This window comes from Gouania willdenowi, chromosome 19 (genome assembly GCF_900634775.1).
Source record: "Gouania willdenowi chromosome 19, fGouWil2.1, whole genome shotgun sequence".
NCBI lineage: Eukaryota > Metazoa > Chordata > Actinopteri > Blenniiformes > Gobiesocidae > Gouania > Gouania willdenowi.
In genome coordinates this window covers 7398597-7416288 of record NC_041062.1, presented here as the reverse complement: position 1 = coordinate 7416288, position 17692 = coordinate 7398597, and the positions used below count along the sequence as shown (strand labels likewise).

Genomic DNA, 17692 nt, shown 5'->3' with positions numbered 1-17692 from the left:
GCTTTTAAAGTCAAAAGTCAGGTGATAAATGGAGTTCTGGTACCAGTCCTGGTTTTGTACTGGAGTGCTTTTTAAACCTTTTGTGTTTTTATGTTATCTTTAAACTTCGTAGAGTTGTTTCTCTCCTGTTTTTTAAAAAGAAAAAAAAAAAAATCTGTTACACATGTATTATTTTCATCGATAAAGTTAGTAATTAAGTTTAATTTAGTTTTTTTTTTTTCTCTCTCTCTCGTTATTTCATTTAAAATAAAAATAATACCTCTACTCTAGAGTTCTGTACAGCTCTTGTTGATACATCTTAATGCCTTATCATACTCGACTGCATTTTGATTATTTTATGCTAAAAACAAGATTTTAAAATCCTAGTCATTGGTTCATTAAAAAAATATTAATGGGATGTATTTATATTTATATTTTTATATTTCTCAACAGTATGCATGTATCAAAGGTCGTTAGAGCAAAAAGTACAAAAAATTAATAAAAAAATCAATGATGCTTACCACAGTCATGAATTATGTTATTTTGTAGATGAAGTAGATATGTTATTTTGTAATTTGGACAATTCAAAGTAAAAAGAGCAAAATCATCATTGTTTTGTGTACTCATTTGAACAGCAAACTCCACCCCTTTGTTTTTTCCTGTTCAGGGTCACATGGGGAGAACATGCAAACTCCACACAGTCAGGGTGTTGGCAGACGCGCTAACCAATACACCGCCGTGCACAATCATTTTTTTTCCTTTAGTTCATTTTAACTGCCAGTCTTCGTCAGAGGCATCTGCTGATTGCTTGGAAGTTTCCATGACTTCAGCATGATAATTCTAGCAGGAATCTTTTTGTCTTCTTTTTTAATAATAGATTAAAGTTCAATTTATTCAGCAGATGTCATGGTAACTCAAGGAGATTGACCAGTAGATGCAGCATTTGTGTCCAAAGTGAGTTTCTTGTTCGGTGATATTGTAAACCTTTAATGACTAAGTGATATTCCTCATTCAAGTTAGTATATACTGCTTGTTTGATAACATTGTAAATTTATGATTCCATTCCAACAATATGTTATGGTTTCATTTGTTGCAAATTAGAGTGGCCATAAACAGACACAAAAAGTGGTAAAAATGGTTCAAAGTATCAATATTAGCTTAAAAGTGGCAGAAAGGGGGGTCGCGGTAATTAACCTGGCAAAAAATGGGCATGACAAACTGTGAATGTGGTTACATTGGCAAAAATAAGCATGAAATGTGGAGAAAATAGGTTTAAAGTGACATTGAGTCAATATATGTGACAAGTGGTGGGAAGGGTTTGGGTGACTGAGCTGATATTGTAAAAAGCGCTTTGAGACTACTTCAGTGTCGAAATAAAGCGTTATAAAAATCAAGTCCATTTACCATTTATAGGTGATGAAAATGTCTTGCACTGAGCAGAAAAAGGCAGAAAAAAATATTCCTATTTTCTTGAAGGCATCTGGCCAACCCAAAGGGGTCCTGACCCCTAGGTTGAGAACAAGTGTGAAAAGATTCTTTATAATAATTGATTGCTGTTTGTCCCACTCTGTAGAGGTCAGTGTGGGCCATTAATGCATTAATGTGGAAGCTGAGGCTTGTGTGAGAACATCCAAGTCATGACTCAGCATGACTGGACATACAACTGCAAATGAATAAGTATCTCAAACGCAAAGAATTTCAATTATTAAATGACATGTCCAAAAGAATATAAGCATTTTTCACTTGTTCAATGGTCCGAATTTTATTTACAGTGATAATAAATTGACAATTTTGTGGATGTTGTAGAAAAATCCCAGTTTATGTTAATTGTATCATCAAATCTAATGCTAAGCAATGCAGTGACATTTAAACTCACACATTACAGTTGCAATGAAGCGAGTTATTCACTAATATAAGAGATTATAATGGCATGCTGCCTGAAAATTACCACAAAAAGCAGTAACCAGTTGTTAATCTTACTGTATTTTTACATCAAAAACATAAATAATAATTCCTGATTGATGCTGAAGACGTAGTTTTTCTGTTTTGGGGGAAAAATATTTACGCTTTATTTCCATAAACAGCTGGTGTAAATTAACTGCTGTTGCTCGTGCACCTCTTGTCATGAACATGAGCTTCCGTTATCTGGTGTGGTGAGTCTGCTAGTGACCAGTTTACTTTGCGGCAGACTTCCGGTTGCCCTCGTGATTAAAAACAGGAAAACAGCGCTCGACTGTCTACATAAACAACTGTTTATCACATGTGTTAAATTGTTTTCATCTAGGTTTTTAATCAGAATAATGTTTGCAAATGCTAAGCAGACAATATAAATATATACACCTCCATATGTTCCATAACTAATATGTTTTATTAATCAGTAAGTGAAATCACATATCGATCAGTATAGTTATATATATTATATTATAAATTGTTAGATAATACAAATAATATCACAATATTTACAGAGCTCAGTTTCCCAATTATTATATCACATGATGACAGTCATTTTTTTAATCTCAAATTGTTGAAAGAACTCTACATTTTTCCAAAATCTGGCTAATTTTCTTCAAATTATTCTACAAATTTTTTCCCAAGCTCCCAAAATCAAGGAAATGTAAGTGAAGATCCTGTCTAATATAATCATACTTTATCAAACAAAACAAAACAAAAACAATACAGAAAAAACTTGGAAAAATAAAATAATCATAAAAAAATTCTGCCATATAATTATCTCATAATTAGCGATAGTATGGTAACAATACTTGAAGTTTTATATGTAAAGGATGACATTATGCTGACATTACTATGACATGACACCTGTTATCATTATTATTATTTTATTCCAAGTATGCATATAGTACAAAGCTTCCTGATTGCTATTTACCATAATATAGAAATGAAGATTTTGAGGAAGCAATAAAATAATGAAGCACAAAAAAAAAAAAAATTACATTTTGAAAAGGAGAAAACGCATAGCTTGTAAACTCTCACCCCTTTGTCTAAATAAAATCAATATATATATACAGTATATATACATATATACATGTATATCATTACATACGCACATATATACACATACACATTCACATTCTCTACTTCTCATCACCATGCCACATCAAATAATATATAATAATCACCAATAATAATTAATAGAAATAGATGTACAGAGATGTTTTAGTTATGTTAATTGATAACCTCCCTCCAAATTCCTAAATACATTTTGTGTATTTTCTGGTAATTGATTTTTTGCCTTATACATGTCTGCGTAATGTAAGCCTTATGTATAAAATTTAAAAATAATAATAAAAAAAAGTGTGAGCCATAGAAAGTATCTCGTAATTATGAAATAGTATCTCATAATTAAGACTTAGTTTTTTAGAAATATATATATATATTTTTTTTTTTAACTTTTCCTAGTTTTTTTTTTTTTTTTTTTTTACTGGCGAGAATGGTCTTCCATAGTATGCTGTGCACTTTTGCTCAGTTAAAAAATAGAAAAATAAAATAAAAATGAGTATTTGTCGCAACCAGCGGCGCAGTACAGTTGGTCGGTGGGTAAAACGGTGACCAGTTGAACCGTAACACCGGACCTGTAGGAAGTCGCTGGCGCTGCGGTCCACAGTGTTAGTCAACGTTGCATCTGAGACAGATGAGATGACATAGCGACTGGAGCAGAGCAGACGCTCCTCTCCGCCCTCGGTTATCCACACTGTGGCTCCTCGCCTTTCCGTTTATCAGTCAGTTTTTACCAACACTTCTTGTTTACTGGTGGCTGGTCTGAGTCCAGATGCTCCTGGAGAGCCGCCCGCGTTCACATTTTCATCCAAGCTGTGTCAAACTAGCATTAGCTCCCCGCTGCTACCCTTCAGACATCGGAACGGCCACCTAAACATGCGGATCATCGAGGCGGAGACCCCCGGGATATCTCTAACGTTAAACGGCAGGGCGCGACCCTCCACCGGCCGCTGACTGGACTCTACACAGAGTAAATAATACTCTTCTTCCATCTTCTTCCATGACATGTGTGAACTTAAACTGCTAGTCACACGCTGCGCTGTGAGGGCAATAGTTAGCCCTAAAGCTACATGCTACAAACAAAGCTAATGACAAATTCCACACGTTATTCTAACTTAACAGATGTGTGAGTGAGCACAGAGCACTTATACTCACACATTGGGCTTTTATTAGTGATCTATGTGTGTGTCAACAGCACCAACCGCTATTATTCGTGTAAAAAAGCTGCGAATTGAAGGATGAAGACTAACTCATGCTAGCGGTTGTTAGCCTTATTGTTAGCAGGCGCATAAGGTTGGGTCATCATGCAGGAGTTTCACATCTACTGGTTCCCACGTTAAATTAAGACTGTTGCTGATTAATGATGGGTGAAACGCATTTAGAGTTTAAGGTTAAATAGTTTTCAGTTCACAAAACTGTCAACACGGTAATATATGAGACATATTCAGAGTTATGGATCGTGCACTGTTTGACAGATGCATATAATCAGCAAATGGCTCAATACATCATTGTGTTTTAGTGGTAATTAAATGCCTAAATGGAGTGTGTGTTTATTAAAAGTGTGTGTCACAGTGTCTCCAGATGCATCGATTCCGGCACAAACATCTGCTAAAGCTCAAAACAAATTAACTATAGATATTTTACTGTTGTATAAAATAAAATATTAAACGTGTCAGCAAAGCAGAGGATAATGTTCATATCAGTATATCACAACGATTGCATCATTGCACAAGTTTGTATATTTACTTAAAAATTACATTGGATTTTTAAGTAAAAAAAAAAGACATATTTTTTAAGGTTTTTTTTTTTTTTTTTTAATTCATTGAAATTATTTGAGTAAATGTTAATTTATGTATTTTTACTTGCACTAGTTAACATATGTTTTATATATATATATATATATATATATATTTGCAAATCCTAAAACAAGGTAAAAATACATTTTATGTCTTATTCAGTGAAAAAAAAAAAAAATAATAATGTAAAAATAGTGGTGCTTTACCCCCCTCCTTATTTAAACTGACTTTCTTTTTTCAGTCAATAATTTACATAAAAAATAGCAAAAACAAAGCCAACATTTCATGCCAGAACTCAGAGCATGACTGTGTATATATCTTTTTAATTTAAAACTTTTAAAATTAAGTATTGTGTTCACAAAAGTGTTCAAAACCTTTTTTTTCTTCTGTATATTGCAGAAAGACATTAGTTATACTTAGGCTTCCTTATGTTTCTATCAACACCTAGATAGCTGGTCGTCAGATAAATCATTACCGGCAGATCTGGAACGCCAACAAGCGATGGTTAGCATGAGCATGCACTGTGTGCTGGACCGTTTATTTCATTGAAACTACAAATACGGAGTTTATTCTTTTCAACGTTTACCAGAAGATGAACAGGTGTTTCAGTGTCTAGTCACTCTAAGTCTACTATCTCTTAGTAGTTTTTAAAGGACATCCCTGTTTTGTGTCAATATTTTAGACGTGCAGGATGATAAAACAGCGCAGTGCGTATTTTGCTAATGGACTTTGAACTTTTTAATGACTCAGCTGGTATGTGTGGTGTAAGCAGGCTTTTGCTACGAGCACTGGGGAATTGACCAGAAAGTGAATAACGCTCCCAGGGTCATCATCTGTCTGCACCCAGTGACCTCACCGGCAGCTTCCTTACTTTCAAACCCAGCAGCAAATTAATTAATACATATAATTACATAATTGAATAACATTAGGAAATATAAATAAATGTAAATTTATTGCAATATATTATTATCAATATTTTCTTGACATGTATGGCGTGATTGAAGCCATTTCTGAGGAATAATCACTGTTCATTCTTATTTTTTGTGTTTATTGTTCAAGATCAAGGGTTCTCAACCTTTGGGTCGGGATCACATTTTGTGTTGCGAGACAACATTTTGAGCCCATTTTTGCTTATTTTTACCCTTTTTCTGCAACTACACCAAACTTGCCTTTGTTTAACCCATTTTCATCACTTTTTCTTGCCTTGTTTTTGGTCCTTTTAATGCATTTTTGCTACATTATTCTCATTTCTGCCACTTCTCCATGAAATTTTGATGCATTTTCTGCACATTTTTGCCACTTTCAAGACATTTTTCGGCACTTATAAACGCTTTTCACCACTTTTACCACCTAATGTCACATATGATGTCCCATTATTGACACTTTTAACCTCTTTTCACTTTAATTCATGTTTAGTTTTGCCAATTTAACCACATTCATGATTTGTCATGCCCATTTTTTGCCAGTTTAAACTAATTGTTCCTACTAATTCTTCCAATATTGACACTTGGAACCCTTTTTTTTTTACCACTTTTTCTGTCTGTTTTGGCCACTCTAATATGCAACTTTAAACAAATTTCTGTGGTTTTTAAAATCCCATTTCTCCACCTTTTCCCACCATTTTCAGTCACTTTTAACCCATTTTATTTCTGATTAAAACAAGGATTTACATCTTTAAGATAACTATACACTATGGCTCAAATAATAATGAACGTTCTGTGTGTTGAGGATAAGGCATTGCTACATATGTTGGACATTGATAGTCTGTTTATCTAAGTGAGTGCAGCTCGATGCGTATACAGTGGGGGTAGTTGCCAGTTGGAGGATCTATACGAACTGACTTGAACGCTTTATGCTTTGCAGAAAGAGGAGAGAACGACGGATCCCAAGGACCAGATTTCCTGCTGAACTTTTAGCCTCTCACAGACCAACCGGGGAACCATGCTGACCATTCTGGCTGCTGGATCTGTGTTCTTTCCAGGCCTTTTCCTGCTGTCAAAACAATGCCTGAAGTCCATCCCGGCGTTGAGGTGGAGCGAAGGAGACGCAGTCATTGTATCAGCAAGGTAAGTGTTTTTGTTCAATTTTAGTTTTTAATAATTTATTTTTATTCCACATTTTTGGCACTCAATTAACAAAGTTTTTTCACATTTAGTAGAGTATTTACGTGCATAAAATAAATATATAAAACAACAGGATTAGGGATAAACCTCAGCAAAAGAAAATATACAATAATAACAGTAGCAATGATAGTAATAGTAGGAATAATGGCAACAATAGTGTTAAACTAATAATCAACCAAAGCAATGGATAATGGATACCCCATAAGATTAGAAAAAAAGGGTTAAAATGTATGTGTGTGTATATAGACACACACATAACCATTGATATATGCACGTATACATTACACGGATAGGTAAAATCAAAATATAAATTGAAAGTAAATAAATAAAATACACAGAATAAAATTAAACGCAGAGCATACCGATATTTAAAATACAAGTAAATAAACAAATACAATTAAGATTATATACAGTAATTAAAAAAACAAATAATAAATAAATTGAAATAAAAATTGGGATATGTGTACCAATTTGTGCCAAGTTAAATTTTTAACTATTTCTTTACATTAAACATTGGTCTAGTTTGTGCTTCTGATGACAGAATAACAGCATGAATAAAACGAAAAGTGCTTTAATTTAAGTCCTCGGACCGACATTTCCATATAGTTTTAGGCAAATCTGAGTTTTTCTGCATCTCATTAGTGTATTTTTTAGTATGTAATAAATGAAAACAACATATTATTGTCTGATTATCTTTCCCTTTAATATCTGTGGATACATGGACCATAAGTAATAAACCTCATACATTAAATTGACCTTGTAGCTGCTGCTAAAGATGTGTAATTTTTTAGTGGTTATATGTAAAGTACTTTCTGCTCCCAGGTTGGTGTCATCACTTCAGGCAGTCATGGCCTCTTCAGCGGGCTACATTATTGCCTCTTCCTGTGAGGACATCATTGAGGACCAGTGAGTGAAGAAATACTTTATTAGAGAATATGTCATTGAATTTTCTGTGTGTGTTTAGTTTTTGTAATTATATGAATTGTGCAGGTTTTGCGTTGCCATTTTGACATTTTCTACTTATTTTGACAGACGCGTTACAATAGGAAAGTTAGATTTATTATGATATTTTGACTTTTAGCTTTAAATGTCAGTGGATTAACAACGGTTTCAGCTTCAATGAGAGGTTTCATTTCTTCATTTTTTTTGTTTTTGTTTTTTTTACCGAGATTTGTGTGTCTTGGTTTATGTGTTGGCTCATGTAACGGTAAACAGTTTTTTACGTTCACTTTCTCAGCCTCTTCTTCTTCTCTCTGCAGGCACTGGCTGACAAGCTCTTACATCATGTTCGCCGTTCCCTACTTTGTATACGATATCTACGCTATGTTCATGTGTTACTGGTACAAGACGCGGGTCAAAGGGCACGAGGAGGCCCCAGCGACTCCGCAACACGTAAGGTCGGCGCTGACCAGCTACCTGCGGCGCGAGTTCCTCATGGTGCTGCACCACGTCGTCATGGTTACCGTCTGCTTCCCTGTCTCTGTGGTAATACATCAGTCTTGGTGCTTAGTGTCTAAATGTTTTTGCAACAGTATCCCATAGATTGAGTCCCACCACTCCAGGAGTTCTCAACCTTGGGGTCAGGACCCCATTTGGAGTCGTGAGACATTGCCAAGGGGTCGCCAGATGCCTTCAATAAGCTAGGAAAATTTTCTGCAACTACACCAAACTTGCCATGTTTTAACATATTTTTGTCACTTTTTCTTACCATATTTTTGCTTATTTTAATGCATTTTTGCTACATTACTCTCATTTCTGACATTTTCAGCACTTATAAACCATTTCCACAACTTTTCCCACCTAATGTTGCATATGTTGACCCAGTATTGTCACTTTTAACCTCTTTTTACTATATTTCATGCTTATTTTTCCCAATACCGTGTTGCGGTATTGAAAGGCAACAATGGGGCAGATACTATAAGATTCATCTTCTCTTCTACTCCTTTTCATTCAAAATGTGATGATTTGGAAGTTTTGTTGCTAAGACTGTTTATTTTTTAGTTTATTGTTTTACTTTTGAATGAAATAAATAAAGAAAATGACAAAAAAAATTAGCCACATTCACAATTTATCATGCCCATTATTTGCCAGTTTAAACTAGTTGTTCCTACTTTTTAAAATTGTATTACCCCCAACCCCCCACCCCCAATTTCTGCCTTTTTTAAGTCAATATTGACACTAGGAACTTTTTTTTTTTTTTTTAACCACTTTTTCTGTCAGTTTTTGCTCACTCTAATTTGCAATAATTTTAACCGATTTCTGTGCTATTTAAAATCTCATTTCACCACCTATTCCACCATTTTTGGTCACTTTTAAGCCATTTTAATTCAGATTAAAACAAGGATTCACATCTTTAAGATGACTATATACTATGGGCCAAATAATACTAAACTTCCTGGATAACAGTGGATATTATTCAGATAAATAAATAAATGTGGTTATCACAGATTCATACAACAATGGACTATCATTTGACTCTTAAATATACAGATGCAGGAAAAGCTACGACGGCAACTAAAGCCAAGTATACAAAGAGCTTTATTTGTTGAAGCTGAAAAATGTTTCTGTTCTTGGCTCCAGCTAAACATTTACCTCCTCACAGTTTGGCTTCACACGATCAGGATTTTTGAGCCTTCTGTGTCCACCGTTCTAGCCGATCAGATTGGTGTAAATCCTACTCACAGTATTGATTTCAAATGGACTGAAAAATCTGTCAGTGGGGAAAGTAATCATTCTTTATTTTTTTATTTTTTTTCCCCTCCAGTTTTGGCGACAAGGGAAGGGAGATTATTTCCAAGGTATCATGTTCATGGCTGAGCTCAGCACTCCGTCGGTCTGCTTAGGAAAAATACTCATTCAGGTAAATATGTGTCCACATCAAAGAAGGATTTCACTGCATGTGTGCACGTTTCTCACTGAAGTTCTTTCGCATTCTTGATCTTTCACTTCCACTTTTAATCCATTAAAGAATGTACTTCCAGTTATTCCCAGCATGCAACGTGTTCATACCCTATGGCTCCTGTCAGAAGCTTCGGTCTTTAATTGGTCAAAAAAAAAAAAAAAAAACAGGAATGTTGTAGGATTCTCATCCCAGCTGTGATTAGTCGTTGGCAGGGTTGGGGTCAATTGTAATTGTAATCATGTAATTGATAATTAGATACAGAATTATGACAGAATTATACTTGTATTTGTAATTCAAAACAATTTGTTGCTGTTGTAATTGTAATTTAGTTCAGATAATTTACTAATTATAAATGGCATGAAAATTCTATAAAAATGGTCATTTAATATGTATTTAAAAGCAGTTAACAGTTAAAATCAGTTTTATCAAGTTTTCCCACTACGTGTCAGTTCTCTTGATGATCATTTTATCATTTAAAAAATTTGAAATTGAGCGGTATACTGACAGAAATAAGGCTCAGACGCCCTCACCAAAAATATTAATACCAATATTTTCATGAATAAGGAAGTCTAACAATTTAACCAAGAGATGAGAACCAAATTAGATGATGGATGATATTTCTACAGCTGATTTAAGACATGGGTCAAAATGTGGAAGACGCTTAAATGGGGGTTAGACTGAATTAAAGTACAGAACGTGCCAAAAATCTGAAAAACACAAGCCATTGGAGCAAAATTAAATGTGAAAAAATTCACATTTCTTTAGTAGGATCCTTAATACTACTTAGACTGAATTAAAGTACCGAAATTGACTGGGCTTATTTATTAAAGACTCATTGATTGTGATGAATTGTAATTGAACTTTAGTAATTGAGAACACAATTGTAGTTTACTCTCAAGGAAATTGGAATTGAGTTGTAATTGAACATTGTTGATAATTGAAGACTTCATTGGAATTGAAAAATGTAATTGACCTTAACCCTATCAGTTTGTCCCTCTCTCTAGTCACGGGACACACCCCTCCCCCCTCGCCCTGCTAACAACATTTGGCTGTCAGATAAGAGAACAAAAGCAGTGCTTGTGTTGACAACTCTAGTATTTATTGGGGGATGGTGTGTGCGTGTGCGTGCGTGCGTGTGTGTGCGTGTGTGTGCATGCGTGTGTGTTGTGGTTATCTCTCTCGTGCAGGTGATCTGGAAGTGAGAAATAAATTAAAATTGGAGTTAATGAGCAGGACACAAAAGAGTTGCACTGATGGACACAGTCCTACTATTCCCAGTAGAAATCAGCCACTGTACCATCACTGCGTGTTACGATCACACAGAATAGATAGCAATAACAGATCTCAGTATTAATCAGGGTTGAGGTCAATTATAATTGTAGTCTTGTAATTGGTAATTAATTACAATTATGTCATAGTTATAATTGTAATATCAAAAATATGTTGCCGTTGTAATCATATTTGAATTGTAATTGAGTTTAGATAATTGACTTTATAATTGTAATTGGCATGAAAATTCTCTAAAATCTGTCAATTATATTTTAATTTCATTCACCGCGAAACTTGATAGATAATATTTTTTAGTGTGTTTTCTGTTTAGATTTAAGATGTGGGTCAAAACTGACCTGTTATCATAATGCTAACAGGAAGCTAACACAAGAGGAAGGCTAAGTTTAAGGGGTAATTTATTTCAGACTCAGTAATTGGGATTAATTGTAATTGAGAACGTAATTTTAATTCACTTTCAGGGTATGAAAATTATCATGTCAAATGCCGGTTACTGTAATTGTAGCTGAATTGTATATGAACATGGGTAATTGAAATCATAATTGTAACTGAAAAATGCAATTGACCCCAACCCTGGTATTAATTAACAATATAACAATTGCAGAAGATTAAGAAGATTAACATCGCTGGCTTTCACAGAACTGTACTGCTTGCTTTTCTTTTTCTTTCTTTCTCTCCTTATGTTTTTTCTCGCTCTCAGTATAAAAAGCAACACACTCTGCTGCACAAAGTGAATGGGGCTCTTATGCTGATCACTTTTTTCATCTGTCGAGTTCTACTCTTCCCTTACCTCTACTACGTCTATGGAAGGTATGTCTTTCTTTCCATCTCTGTACGGCCGTCTCGCTGAGCCTGGGTCAAAGCCAATCAGTCTACTGTTCGTTTTTTTGGCTATTTCGTTTTAAAACAAAAATAACAAATAAAAAGTGTGGTTATTTTTGTTTTACTAACATAAAACCAAAACAGAAATACAGAAACAACAAAAACCACAAAAGAAATGTTTTTCTGTTTCAAAATTAAAACATTAATGGTGAAATTTTGTTCTGTCCGTGAGATATTTGGATATTTACGAAGAAATGAAAGCATGAGCCTTAACGCGTCACATTCTGTTAGAGCGATCAGTGTTACGGTCCAAATAGTATCCAGATAAACTGGTGAATAACTTATCGACTGTGAAGCTGGTGTGAGAAACAATGGATATTAGAAGTTCTACCATTTGACACTTGCAGAAACAATTACACAGCTTGTTTGAGTCCAGTAAATATATTTATTTTGCACATTATAATACTGCTAGCTACTAACAGCCACCGTCAACACACTGAAGTTGATCACAAGAAACGAGGAGCACCAGTAGATTAATTACACCACCTTTGGTTCCTTTAATCACGTGCATTGTTTTTGTAACATCCTTAAAAAATCAAAAAAACACTGATTGTCTGGTTTTTGATTTTTCTGTAATTTTGTTTAGGTTTTAAGTCAAAAAAACAAAATAACCACATAGCTTATTAGTTATTTTTATTTGGTTTTAAAACAAAATAACCAAAGAACAAATAGTAAATAGATTAAAGCCTTTAGTTTATTTTGAGTTGTTGAATTTGAATTACTAAATGTAAGTCTGTTCTCTTCATTTATTTTTTGGCCCAGGTACGCGTCCATTCCCTTCCACATGGTTCCGCTGTCGGTGCCCTGGCACTGTAACCTGGGGGCCGCTCTGCTCATGGCTCCACAGCTCTACTGGTTCTCGCTCATTTGCAGACGCGCTCTGCGGCTATTCCTGGGCACGTCTCGATCTCAGAGACCGCGCAGCAGCAAAACCTCTGCTCCCTCTAAGGAGCACCAGGCGGATGGAAACACATTGCCCCAGCCCGCTAACGGCTACAGCACCAGCTCCACAGAGCCTGAGCTGGCCGCTCACTGAGATGAGTGGAGGGATGGGGGGGAGGTGAATGTACCAATGAGTATGTAAAGGATGTAAAACAATGAGTGAACAAGCCCGACTTGAAAGTCCAGGGTTGGGGTCAATTACATTGTTCAATTACAACTTGATTACGGTGACTGACTTCCAATTACAATATAAACTAGACAAATTTGCATTGCAGCGCCAATGCAAATGGGAATGTGAAAAAAGATTGCCAACTCCTTTGGTTGTATGTGTTTATTGTCAATGAACACAAGTTTGTTCACATTACCAAGAGCTTAGATATTTATAGGCAGTACTCACAGCATTATGTTAAGTCATTCAGTATTTAACAAACAGTTATTCAGAGTTACAGACATTGTGCAGGGCAAGATTTGAACCAGGTTCATCATGATGATTGCTCAAAGGAAGGCAGAAGCTGGCTCTGATCACACTGAGCTACAGCTGCACATAGAAGTCTGTGGGTAAAAGTTGTACTTGTGGAAGCTAAATAAGAGGTAAATGCTAAGCATTCCCACTAAAAGTATAATTATAAGAAAGAGGAACATTGTAGCAACGTTTTTAGATATAAATTGTGGATGTAGCTGCAGGATTAAAGCTTTACCAGGAGTTGTCCTACTCTAGCAGATAAGCACTCTAAGGATTGCAAAAGCTGCCTAATTTGCAAAAAACATTAAATTGCATTAAAAGTAAGAGAAGTTATCATTTTACAAATAAGATGTTATTGTCACTAAGGAGCAGAACATTTTGATCTTTGAATGGTGTAAATCGGTTAAGATTTGCATTAGGCATGACAGTCAATTAAATAATTCCTATAAATGTATAATTACATAGAATTGTAGATTAAACAGTGGACAACATTGTGGAGCTAAAATGGTGTCTCTGAGTTAAAAATTGACAGAGATATACCAGTTTACAGTAAAGGCAAAATACCTAATATAACATTTAAAATAAGTGTTAGCATTTTACGAATTACAAAGCAGCATTGACACTAAGCAGCATAGGATTTTGATATTCGAATGGTGTAGATCGATTAAGAATTGGCAGAGTAATAGCATGCCAAAATATGAATGGAAGAGCAAGAAAAAAAATGGATCTTTCGCATTTTTGCATTCCCACAATTACAAGTATTATTTTCCCTCTGAAAGTGAAATACAATTACATTCTTAAAGTTCAATCACAATCACTGAGTCAGTTTTGACCCATTTATTAAATCAACTGTAAAATAATTCCAGCAAGTTCTTTTTTTTTTTTTCAAATAACATGTTAGGTTTCATTTATTCAGACAACTTTTCTTCCAGGAAATTTACTTTGATCTCATGACGTTTTGACTGCCGACTGTCAGTTTTCCTCAGAGACGCTTGCTGATTGCTTTGATGTTCTTTGCCATGTTTTTCTTGCCTCCCCCAAAAAGAACTCATCAAAGCGGGCAGCAGACACCTCTGAGGAAGACTGACAATTGGCAGTCGAAACATGTCATGTGATCAAAGTAAATTTCCTGAGAGAATTTTTTCTGAATGAATTAAATCTAACTTGTTATTCAAAAAGAAATTGCCGGAATGACTGCAATTGTAATTGACCCCAATCATGCTTGAAACAGAGGCCTGAAATAGCCTTCAAGTCCCGCAGCTAGCTAGCAAGCAGCTAACTACAACTAGCTGACGTCTGGCTTCAACAGTCAGTATTTAAGATGTCATCAGGCACTGAACATGCACTGACCTGAGAGGATCTGCCCGATGTATAGTAAGAAAAAGTGGCTCATTTTTCCCCTCATTTAGATCCAACTCAGTCCTCTCTGCCTCCCAGTATTGGCAGAGAAGGACAATAGGAATGTATTATATTGTATGTTAGTATGTTTGCTGTAGATTGAAGGCCTTGTTCGTCTTAGTAAAAAGAGACGGCCTCCAAAAAAAAAAAAGAAGAAGAAAACCCAGCTAAGCAGTATTTTGACTTGTTAGTGTTTACTATCTGTATCCTCTATGTAGTCACTGTCACTCTAACAAAAAATGTAACCAACCTGCAGACTGACTCATCGTTAGAAGGGAGATCATCTCCGACTGTAATCTGCTGCCTTATCCCTTCTCCCGATCGTTTATTTTCTAATAGTTTTTTTTTTTTTTTTTAATTCTTATCCTCTGGAAAAGAGGTCATGGCTCTCCTCAGATGGAAAAAACATGTGACGGTTGTACATAGCAGATGTAAAATTGTCTTTTCCACATGCATCGGTGTTAGGTCGGGATGTGTTCTTAGTTTGTTTTTATTTATTTGATTTTTTTCCCCCCTTTTTTTTCAGTGCATTCGAACAATTCCAGTTCAGCATTAGTCGGAAAAACAAAAACTGCTGCTTGTTTCTCTGTAGATTTTGATCCGTATTCTCTCATCTCCCATCCACAGGAAGTGTTAACGGACCTTAACGTAACCCATTTTTTCCTTTTTTTCCCCGTCTGGTGCTGATGTTATTCCCAAAACATTTGTGTTTTTTTTTTTGCCAGGATTATTTTTTACAAAGGGATTCAAAAGCGTTTTTCAGCTTTGTCGAGGGAACCAAAAGTGAAGCAACTGTAGAAGCCTCTCCTCTAAGCAACATGCAGCACGTTTGTTTTAATGTTTCTTTTTTCTAGTATTATTTCTATTAACATTCACTTTGTTGATTTAACCACCTCAGTGTGAAATGCTCCAAACAATGAGCCGTTTATTTAAAGCCGCTGGTTCTATGAACCTTTTAATGAACAAAAAACTGGCTTTGGGTTTTTCAAGAGTTCGTCATTTGTTTCAAGCAGCTACACTGTCGTAGAAATAGGTCAAGAAAGAGTTAAAATAAAAAAAGGAAAAAAAATCCCCTAAAAGCTTAAAATCCATCAAGACGGGGTGGTGTGTGTGTGCCAAAGCATCTGGAATACTGTGGGCATGTCGAACACAGAACAGCAGAAAAGCCATTCCCCTGCTTCATGGAAAACCCTAAAGGTATACTGCTTCTTGACAAAAAACCTGAAAACATTTCAACAGATGTACTGTATATTCCTCCACACAATGCTCGTTATTTATTTGTAAGTATTAATTTATTTATTTATTTGGTTTGTGGTTTCGAATGCATATTTAATGCATACCTATTATACTCTATGCTTCTGAGCCTTATGTGAAGGCTGTATTGTTACTCAAACTTATCTAAAATATACTTCTCTGTCCTGAACATGCTTTGACTCTTCTTTTTTTTCTTCCCCAAATAGAGAAGAAATTTGCCACCAGGGGGCGGTGCAGAGTTTTACTCGATTTTTTATTTTTTTTTTTTAAATAATTTTCAAGCATTTACAATTTATTTTCTCATGATGGAAGTAAAAAAAAAAAAACATTAGTGTGCAAATTGAGCCAATAAACAAAGGTTTAGTTTTCCTACTTTTTTTTTTTTAACACGATATTCCTTTTCTTTTAAATGGAAAAACAAATATTAACACAATTATCCCTTAAAATAGTTTTCTGAAAAATTTAGCATGTATAAAACTGCCTTTAGAATAAGACTTAAAAATAAGGGAAACGTTTTGATGCAAAACCATGCAGTTTATTATAAAATTAGATTTGTCATTTTAATTATTTATTTTATCAATATAAACCGCCATAACTGATATTTATTCATTACTAAGATCACATTGTAATGATGGCAACTAAGTATTGCTATATATTATACTATTGTATATTGTAAATCCCTTAATTATACATATATAAACTCAAAATATAATTATAGTAGTAATATATTTTTATATAACTGTTATTTGTTAGTAATTGGCAATTGTGTTTATTGTAATTTAGTTGTTGATGCATATGGTATAATTACATACTGTTTATTGGTGTGGTTGATTAATTATCGATCAATGCATGTTGTAAATCACGTGTCAAACTCAAGGCTCGGGGGTCCAATCTGACCCATTTAAGCATTAAATTCAGCCTGCTCAAGAGAGTAAAATTTAAAGAAAAAAAACATGAACATTTTGTAAATTATCTACTAATAGTTGTTGATATCTCAGCCCCTACTAATACAAACATTCTATTAAAATCCACAATATTTGCAGAGCTCAGTTTTCCAGTTGAAAGAACTCTCAGTTGTTCCAAAATCTGGCAAATTCTCTTCACATTATTCCACAAAATGTCCCTAAATGGCCAAAATCAGGGAAATTTAAGTAAAAATTTCACAGGAACTGATATACTTAATCATTTAAATATAATTTACAACAAAGTAAGTCCCGTCCCAGTCGTATTTCACTCCAAGCAAAGGAGGAATAGAAAAGAGTCAGAAATGTTCCTTAAATTTAACGTTTCAAAACGTGCTTTTAATGCTGCTTAAAAATATTTAATCCATCGATCGGGATACAGATTATAATTTACAACCAATAACTTTGGTTCTAATATGTTAAGATTTCATTTATTCAGACAACTTTTTTGAAGAAATTTACTTGAATCTCTTGTCAGTTGTTTCAACATGTCTTAAGTTCTCCAGGAAATAACTCATTCCTGAAGAATTAACTCATAAGGATACATCAAAGCAATCACTAGATGCCTCTGAGGAAGACTGACTGTTGGCAGTCGAGACATGCCAGGAGATTAAAGTAAATTTCCTGGAAAAGGTTGTTTGAATAAATGAAAACTTAACATATTACTTGAAAAAAGAAGATAAAATCAA

General features: G+C 34.6%; 1 protein-coding gene across 1 annotated transcript; it reads left to right on the top strand.

The window, feature by feature from the left end:
* Nucleotides 1-3567: 3567 nt before the first annotated feature.
* tlcd3bb (TLC domain containing 3Bb) lies at nt 3568-15829 on the top strand. The gene is made up of 7 exons (XM_028476756.1): nt 3568-3964; nt 6654-6856; nt 7736-7819; nt 8173-8398; nt 9678-9773; nt 11803-11912; nt 12747-15829. Exons 2-7 carry the CDS (start codon nt 6732-6734, stop codon nt 13018-13020), a joined length of 915 nt encoding a protein of 304 aa, XP_028332557.1. The 5' UTR covers nt 3568-3964; nt 6654-6731; the 3' UTR covers nt 13021-15829.
* Nucleotides 15830-17692: the final 1863 nt, after the last annotated feature.

Bases quoted from the DNA above. Each gene is read 5' to 3' on its own strand.
- tlcd3bb (XM_028476756.1), top strand. From the start codon at position 6,732: ATGCTGACCATTCTGGCTGCTGGATCTGTGTTCTTTCCAGGCCTTTTC. The intron at 7,820-8,172 runs GTGAGTGAAGAA...TTCTCTCTGCAG, and splicing joins GAGGACATCATTGAGGACCA to GCACTGGCTGACAAGCTCTT. The intron at 11,913-12,746 runs GTATGTCTTTCT...TTTTTGGCCCAG, and splicing joins CTCTACTACGTCTATGGAAG to GTACGCGTCCATTCCCTTCC.